The 9735-nt window shown below is 41.9% G+C and overlaps 2 protein-coding genes across 2 annotated transcripts; one reads left to right on the top strand and one right to left on the bottom strand.

Moving 5' to 3' along the window:
• The first annotated feature begins 708 nt into the window (after positions 1-708).
• LOC138355408 (merozoite surface protein CMZ-8-like) lies at positions 709-5447 on the top strand. The gene is made up of 2 exons (XM_069310298.1): positions 709-1059; positions 5355-5447. Exons 1-2 carry the CDS (start codon positions 709-711, stop codon positions 5445-5447), a joined length of 444 nt encoding a protein of 147 aa, XP_069166399.1.
• A 659-nt stretch (positions 5448-6106) lies between these two features.
• On the bottom strand, positions 6107-8358 carry LOC123767501 (uncharacterized). Its single transcript, XM_045757186.2, has 2 exons — positions 7454-8358; positions 6107-6200 (listed from the first exon to the last, which is right to left on the bottom strand). The coding sequence occupies exons 1-2, from the start codon at positions 8331-8333 to the stop codon at positions 6127-6129; spliced, it is 954 nt and encodes a 317-aa protein (XP_045613142.2). The 5' UTR covers positions 8334-8358; the 3' UTR covers positions 6107-6126.
• Positions 8359-9735: the final 1377 nt, after the last annotated feature.

Here is a 9735-nt window from a genome sequence, read left to right as displayed (position 1 = left end):
AAATCTTAAACACAACCAAATTAGTATTATGTGTTTGCATAGTACTTTTCTTTATCATGGCCATATTAATTATCATAATCATATTCGAAGTCGTGGCCATATTCGTTATAATTGCCATTTCCGTTGTTATTGCCATATTCGGGGTCGTGGCCATATCCGTTTTCATTGCCATATTCGTTGTCAAGCCCATATTCCGAGTCATGGCCATATTCGGGGTCATGGCCGTTGTCATATACGTTGTTGTTGTCACTGCTCTATTCGTAATAATGGCCATAAATCGGTTGTCACTGTCATATTCGTATAACGGCCATATTCGGAATCATTGCCATATTCAGGGTCATGGCCATATCCGTTGTCATAGCCATTTTCGTTCTCATGTCTATATTCGTTGTCATGTCTATATTCGTTGTCATGGCTATATTCGTTGTCATGGCTATATTCGTTGCCATGGCTATATTCGTCGTCATAGCCACATTCAGTGATGACCATATCAATTTCCATGGCCATATCCATCATCATGGTTATATCCATCGTCATGGCCGTATCCATCGTCATGGTTATATCCATCATCGTGGCCATATCCATCGTCATGGCCGTATCCATCATCATCATCGCCATATCCATCATCATGGCCATATCCATCGTCATGTTCACCTCCACTATCATGGCCATATTCCACCTCCACTATGGGCCATATCCACCCCCACTATGGCCATAGCCACCACCACCATGTCCACCCCCTTGGCTATGACCGTATCCATAACCATGTCCACCTCCCCCATGGCCATATCCACCCCCACCATGGCCAATATCCACCCCCACCATGGCCATATCCACCCCCACTATGGCCATATCCCACCCCCACTATGGCCATATCCACCCCCACCATGGTCATATCCACCCCCACCATGGCCATATCCACCCCCACCACTGCCCATATCCACCCCCACCATGCCTATATCCACCTGCACCATGGCCATGTCCACCTCCAACATGGCCGTATCCACCACCACTATGGCCATATCCGCCACCACCACCACCATAGCCATATCCACCGCCGTAACTACGCGCAGGGACATATTTCACCACTTTGTATCGAGGGCCACTGTATGAGAAGGCGAGGTTGGCCATGGTTCCCACAACGACCAATATCATCACCACCTGGGAAAAATAGTAACTGAATTTAACTATTCAATTTTAATAAATATATTTGTGTTGAGTTTGTGATAAATACAACATATTTGTAAGCTAATCCGGATTGACGAGTTTCCTAGTTCTCTCATAACCCATCGAAGTAAAGCCTACATGTTTAAATTCATAGTAAAATATATACAAGGTATATTATCTTCACATGTTATAAACAGGTATATATATATATATATATATAGTTACTTTTAATATCATTTTCATAGTGTTATTATGGCCAAAGATGGGTCGAAACGTGCGTGGAGATGTGTGATCTGACGGAGTCACTCTTAGCCAAGACGTCTGAAGCCTCCTGAAGCGATGAAGTCCTTGATTAAAACAAGCGTATTAACCTGCTTACAAGCACTAAGTGTCCAGATCTTGCCAGCCTCCCACTATCAAATTCAAGCCCGTGTTCTTCCCACAGGAGAGCTAGGTAGCCTCCACAGCATCTGTATGATCTCAGCCGTGGTTGATGTTGAGCTAACTCCTCAGAACCTTAGACTGCAACTTATATACAATTTTTACTGATGACGCTCCGGTGATAGTGACGCGGGTGATAGTGCTGGCAAACTTTTAATGGTGTGTGTGATGGTTATGATGGATCTTCCTGGACGGTCTTTCGCCGTTGGAGATGGGGTAACGAAGAGCATGTGTGTGTGTGTGTTTGTTTAGGATGATTGGCGTTGTTGCGAAAACTGCTGCTGAAGGCGTTTATGTGTGAGTGTTGATCATAATAGTTGCTTGTTTCCCCATCTCTTGCTTTCTCGTCTTGTTTGGACAAACAATAAGCCACTCTTGTTTTTGGAACTTTTGCACACTTTCTAGTCACATACACTTACATAAGACTTACTGGTCACACACACTTACATAAGACTCTTCCTTATCAGTCAGAAACACTTCCACAGCCTTCATTATCACTCACACACTCTTTCAATAATTAGCTACAGTCGTCTGAAGGAAATTTATTCTCTGAGAAGATTATTTTGTTAGAACCATATTCTGGCTTTGAATTTATAACAACACATAATTCAGATACGAACAAGGAAGTTAAAGAACTGTATCAAGAGGATATCATGATTTAAAAAAAATATACTGTAATATCTTCCCTACGCAATATATCATGTGGAGGATTTGGTGTAAGACTGTAAGGAATATATGGCGCGCGATGTTGAAAATAGTGATCATAACTCATTATAATTTCCCATTGACCACTGTTACATGCTTTTATATATTCACCGCTGTTCCGAACGTTCACATTCCAGCCCGTCCTCTCGTTCGTTCACAATGTCACTGAACAGATGTGATAAATTGGCCGAACCTAACCTAACCGAGGGCCCACAAATAGAAAACGGGACATCACGTCAATGTTGCGAGTCGCTAAGGTTTTTGGTATGTTGTTGTTGTTTTAGATTCAGCTACTCTGAACACAAGTTCCAAGTAGCACGGGCTATGGTGAGCCCGTAATGGACTTAACTGACACAGGAGCAGGGTTATAACTTTTTGACGTGGATAGTTAACTGGTATATCGGTTTTTTGGCCATTGTGGAATTATACGTCAAATTCGAGAGGACGGGACCGACGCAATATATCACCTGATGCTATAGCAGGTGATATATTGCGTTGTGAGCGTCTCAGAGATATACCTGCCCGAGGCGCTCGCAACAGAGGGACTCCCGTTCACAACTTTCTGGGGAATAAATCATCGATACATCTCTTCCTTTCTTGCCGAAAAGAATGGTGTCATGCCATTCAGAAATACGTCAGATGACAGCGATTGCTACGTACTAGTGCGCTCGCTGCTCACAATAACAGTGTCTCCGCACTGTGGCGCCAAGTTAACGACCCACCGAACGCTTCCTCTATTAAACCTTTCCGCCACGGGAACTATCAACCGTTTTCTGTGACAGTTGAAGTGCAAATGATACACGCTTCTCATGCCTGTATGTTGCATCACGCTGTGCAATAGGCGACGTTGCAGATAAGTCGTAAGAGAGTGCGGAATTCGGTGATTAAAATAAAACACTATACAAATGCTGAAGTTTTAGGTGTTCCTTAGATCTGGTTGCTACTACTACTACTTCTTCTACAGGTACTTTAGCTACCACTACTACTATTAATAATAATAATACAAATAATAATAACAATTATAATGTAAAAAATCATGTAAATTATCATAATTAAGACTAGCAAAATACAATTTTCTCAGCTGAACAACACTCCAGAATGCGCGTGAATCAGTTCCGGTCACGCCTGAGGCCGCTGGCGGCGTCACAGCCGGAAAACTAAACAGTTTTTGTTTAGAAAAAATGGCAGCCGGGGTTGTGCCTGGGGATATACTATCAACAAATTATTGTGTAAACGGACTAGTTTCTTAAAGGACTATATTAATACGGACAGCTTAAATATATTAATAATAATTAATTCATTTTATCGTGGACTGGCAGCCTGATTCAATTCAATTTCTTTCTTTATGATGCACCCCATACCCATCCCGTGGGCAGTGGTGGAAAGGGTTACAGAGGCACACAATCCGTTCAGGAACTGATCCCCATAGTTCAGCCTGGTGGTGGAACAAATTGAACTCGTCCTGCCCTGGAAACACAAACCGTAACTGTCTCTATTTTCCGCTTGTTACAACTTGTAATAAAGTTGATACATCTTGGCTTAACGTGTTTATGACGTATTAGAACGTTGTTACAACTTGCTATATTGGTTGTTATAACTGGTTAGGAGGTGTTAAAACTTGTTCGATCATAGTACCAACGTCGTAGTTTCGGTGTGTGTTTGGCGGGTGGTTGAGATCAATGAACGTGATTTAAGCGTTGCATTACACTGCCAATGTGCATGTGTAGGTTATATTAACAATTGTGGAACTAGCTTCGCAAGATTGTCACTTGCTTAGGTAAACTAACAATGGGACTCAGTTCCTAAACCCATTAGGTGCCTCTGTAACCCTTTCCACCACCGCCCACGGGATGGGTATGGGGTGCATAATAAAGAAATGAAATTAGATTGAACAAGCTTACACCTAGTCGTAGAGTTGTAAAATTGTAGCTTAAAACACCCCCGCGCACTTATCATAATATTTGAAGTTCATATTAACAGTCGACCATACAAATATAACAATTAGAGCAGCCTATGTAGAGTTTCAGAACTCCTCTCTTCATCACTTTGCGTTTGTTCGGCTTGAAGTCTAGCAACCATTTCTCTGAACAATGCTGGAGAGCATCCAGGTCTCCTTGTGGTCTCTCGCAGGTTTCGTCGCTTCTTTCCTCGTCTGCTTTGTATTGTGTGTGTGTGTGTGTGTGTGTATGTGTGTGTGTATGTGTGTGTGTGTATTCACCTAGTTGTATTCACCTAGTTGTGTTTGCGGGGGTTGAGCTTTGCTCTTTCGTCCCACCTCTCAACTGTCAATCAACTGTTTACTAACTACTTTTTTTCTCTTTATTTTTTCCCACACCACACACATACACACACACACCAGGAAGCAGCCCGTGACAGCTGACTAACTCCCAGGTACCTATTTACTGCTAGGTAACAGGGGCATTCAGGGTGAAAGAAACTTTGCCCATTTGTTTCTGCCTCTTGCGGGAATCGAACACGCGCTACAGAATAACGAGTCCTGCGCGCTATCCACCAGGCCCCGTAATGTGTGTGTGTGTGTGTGTGTGTGTGTGTGTGTGTGTGTGTGTGTGTGTGTGTGTGTGTGTGTGTGTGTGGGTGTGTGTGTGTGTGTGTGTGTGTGTGTGTGTGTGTGTGTGTGTGTGTGTGTGTGTGTGTGTGTGTGTGTGTGTGTGTGTGTGTGTGTGTGTGTGGGTGTGTGACTTTCACTTCATTGGAAACGACACTCAATTACTCACGTGAGTGTAATTACTAGCCTTCACAGCACTTAGTTAATTGCTGTGGTAAGTGTGGACAGTCATCAAGTGTTGACTTACTATGTCCAGTCACACCTTTTCTGAGAGAGAGAGAGAGAGAGAGAGAGAGAGAGAGAGAGAGAGAGAGAGAGAGACAGAGAGAGACAGAGACAGAGTGAGAGAGGGGGGGGGGAGGCTAGAGCAAGTTCCGACAAAATATCAATAGACGCCCTCAGAACTGGATACCTTCTCCACATCTCTAACAAAAGCAAAAAACATATAATTGATAAAAAGTGAAAATCTACACAGTTCGCTAAAATAGACGATCTGAAAGATATTGGAAACGTGATTGGAAACGTGATTGGTGAAAGCTCACGATTAGAAGGCAAGATGGACGATTAACGCTGTACTCGCCTAGATGTAGTTCCAGGGATGAACTGAAGCTGCCAACCCCGTTGAAGTCTCGGAAAAGATTGGGTTGTATGGTTGTTGTTGTTGTTAAAGATTCGCTACCTGGAACAAAGTTCCAAGTAGCACAGGCTATGGAGAGCCCGTAGGTACTTTTTTTGGGGGGTGTTTGGCTTAATGCCTCTCAAACGCACATGGTGTGCTAGACAGGCCTTAAGCCAAACAAGTATACTCTACTAGCATGCTTTTGTTAAGTACACTAGTGGACTAACTAGTGAACTAACTAGCCATCTAACTAGTGGAGACTAGTGTAATGACCAGTTCCCAAGTACACTTTAGCTGTGAACATAGTCTAGATTAATGGTAAATTCTCAGTTTATATACACATATAAATTAATTAAGTTTCGCTTGGTATTGAGCTTCAGGTCTTTCAACAATCTGATGTGTCATCAAGTGGGCCACAACATCTTTCCCATCAACCAATAAGTGCACTTTAGTCCTGAAAATTATCTAATACAGACATAAAATTATATTATAAATAGCAAGATAAACTTCTTAGTGTGTATTTATACCTCTTGTTTTATTCATTAATTAAAAGAATAAATAATATATGATATGAGAGTAAAACACAATATAAAAAAGCGATTTATTTGGCGCATAACAATTTATTTATTTATTTACTTTTCAATTTATCTGTGAGGCGTTTGCTTCCCAGTTTTCCCTCTGGACTTTCCTTGGTCCCTAGAGCTGTAAAAAAATGATTAATTTATGCGTTATTTTGTAAAGAGTCAAGGGTTCGTTTTCTGCTATGCAATTCCAATCTCCGATTTCCGAAATATAATATAAAACAAATGTTAAATAAATTAAATATTTAAGTATGATAATATATGCGGAAAAACCACATGTGAAAAATAGAGAATGGTAAACGCGTTTTCGCATTAATTCGCCTTTATCAGAGCATAGTAGACTTATTTACTTTGCTCTGATATAGGCGAATAAAGCCGAAAACGCGTTTACCATTCTCTATTTTTCACATGTGGTTTTTCCGCATACTTGGATTAGTGTTTTTGTGATCGTTGTTGCATGATAAAATATATATATATATATATATATATATATATATATATATATATATATATATATATATATATATATATATATATATTATATATATATATATATATATATATATATATATATAACAATGTCAGACCACGGAGGAAAAAATGAAACAGGAAATTTCCTTAAGTACTTTCGTATATTAAATACATCTTCAGAAGGTAAATACATCTTCACCTTCTGAAGATGTATTTAATATACGAAAGTACTTAAGGAAATTTCCTGTTTCATTTTTTCCTCCGTGGTCTGACATTGTTATATATATATATATATATATATAATATATATATAATATATATATATATATATATATATATATATATATATATATATATATATATATATATATGTCGTACATAGTAGCCAGAACTCACTTCTCAGTCTACTATGCAAGGCCCGATTTGCCTAATAAGCTAAGTTTTCATGAATTAATTGTTTTTCGACTATCTAACCTACCTAACCTAACCGAACCTAACTTTTTCGGCTACCTAACCCAACCTAACCTATAAAGATAGGTTAGGTTAGGTTAGGTAGGGTTGGTTAGGTTCGGTCATATATCTACGCTAATTTTAACTCCAATAAAAAAAAATTGACCTCATACATAATGAAATGCGTAGCTTTATCATTTCATAAGAAAAAAATCAGAGAAAATATATTAATTCAGGAAAACTTGGCTTATTAGGCAAATCGGGCCTTGAATAGTAGGCCGAGAAGTGCGTTCTGGCTACTAGGTACGACATATATATATATATATATATATATATATATATATATATATATATATATAATATATATATATATATATATAATATATATATATATATATATATATATATATATAATATATAATTAAGATATCGACGTTTCAATTAAAAACTTACCATTGCGTCCATATTCACTTCTTAGGCCGAATCCACCGAATCCAAGGCCACCAAAAGAGAATCCGTTTCCACAAGCGAATCCACAGTCTTGGCCAAATCCGCCGTCGTGGCCAAGACCAAATCCGCCGTCGTGGCCAAGTCCAAATCCGCCACCAAGATCGCTGCCATGACCGTGGCCATTCCCACCACCGTGGCCATATCCACCACTGTGGCCATATCCACCACTGTGGCCATATCCACTACCGTGGCCATATCCACTGCTATGGCCATACTCGTTGCTATCGCCATATTCACTGCTATCGTCATATCCACCACCGTGGCCATATCCACCACTGTGGCTATTTCCACCACCGTGGCCATATCCACCACCGTGGCCATATCCACCACTGTGGCCATATCCACCACTGTGGCCATATCCACCACTGTGGCCATATCCACCACTGTGGCCATATCCACCACTGTGGCCATATCCACCACTGTGGCCGTACCCACTGCTATGGCCATATCCACCACCAGTGCCACCAACAGAATGTCCTCCGCCATTACCATATCCACCAATGTAGCTAACACTGTATCCATAGCTCTTACCACCGCCATATCCACCGTGATCATCTCCCCGGCTTTGACTACCACCGTGGCTTTGTCCACCTCCGTGGCTCTGAGCCCCTGATCCGTGGCTTTGTCCACCTCCGTGCTTCTGAGCACCTGATTCGTGGCTCTGAGCACCTGATCCGTGGCTCCGAGCACCTGATCCGTGGCTCTGAGCACCTGATCCGTGCTTCTGAGCCCCTGATCCGTGCCGCTGAGCACCTCCTGGGCTGCGTGCGTGTTCATCACTACCCCCAGAGTCAGACAGAGGGTGTCCAAGACTAGCCGTCATCAGACACACACACCCCAGTACGCACATCATCTGAAAACAAGTTATTTTATTAATAATGTAATAATATGACTACTAGTTTTATGCTACTTCTACTACTGCTACATCTACTTCTACTACAACTGCTGCTACGTCTAGTACCACTAATACTTCTTATTAATTATTCCTATCCACAGTTTTATATAAAGTTTGAATGTAAAATTCAAGAGAAGGCCTGGCACCGAGTGGGAAGAAGGGTGAATTAACTCCGTCACAGCGTCTCATCACATCCAGCCTCTACGACACTGAAGACCTGTGACGGGTCTCTGAGTAGTCCCAAACCTTCACAAAAGGCTTCGGGAGCATCAAGACCAAAGAGGGGGGAGGGGGGCTTCGCTGTATACTGGGGTGGCTTCGCTGTATACTGGGGAGGCTTCGCTGTATACTAGGGGGTATACTTTAGTCCTGGACCATTTTCCTGACTACGGTAAACTTGTCGGTTCTTTAGGAAGCTATTGTGGCCTTAATTACCCTCCGTGAGGTTGATAGGCCTTTAGTCCAACAGGGCGATTAAGACATTAACTACATTTGACTGTACTAACACTCTGTGATGTCATGTTGCAGCTTCCAGTTGAGGACTGGAGGCTCCTGAGCTGACTCTGGTATACTGCACCTCTGCCACACATACACACTTGTATATATATACACATTATACCTTCTACCCCTTTCCCCCATTCACCTATAACAGCGTTTACCACGTCTTGCAACCTCTTCGCAGGTTACGTGAGGAGGCAATTATTATTGGAGGAAATTAAAGAAGAGTTCTGTTGGGGGAGAAAGGTGTGTGTGCGTGTGTGTAATTACCTAAGTGTAGTTACAGGATGAGAGCAACACTCGTGGTGTCCCGTCTTCCCAGCACTCTTTGTGTGTGTGTGTGTGTGTGTGTGTGTGTGTGTGTGTGTGTGTGTGTGTGTGTGTGTGTGTGTGTGTACTCACCTAATTGTGCTTGTGGGGGTTGAGCTTTGGCTCTTTGGTCCCGCCTCTCAACTGTCAATCAAGTGGTGTACAGATTCCTGAGCCTACTGGGCTCTATCATATCTACATTTGAAACTGTGTATGGAGTCAGCCTCCATGCACCACATCACTGCCTAGTGCATTCCATCCGTTAACTACTCTGACACTGAAAAAGTTCCTTCTAAGGTCCCTGTTGCTCATGTGGGTACTCAGTTTCCACCTGTGTCCCCTTGTTCGCGTACCACCAGTGTTGAATAGTTCATCCTTGTTTACCCGGTCGATTCCCCTGAGGATTTTGTAGGTTGTGATCATGTCTTCCCTTACTCTTCTGTCTTCTAGTGTCGTAAGGTGCATTTCCCGCAGCCTTTCCTCGCAACTCATGCCTCTTAGTTCTGGGACTAGTCTAGTGGCA

Source organism: Procambarus clarkii, chromosome 67 (assembly GCF_040958095.1).
Source record: "Procambarus clarkii isolate CNS0578487 chromosome 67, FALCON_Pclarkii_2.0, whole genome shotgun sequence".
In the NCBI taxonomy this organism is placed as follows: Eukaryota; Metazoa; Arthropoda; class Malacostraca; order Decapoda; family Cambaridae; genus Procambarus; species Procambarus clarkii.
The sequence above is the reverse complement of the archived record's forward strand: the minus strand, read 5'-3'. Positions and strand labels throughout refer to the sequence as shown.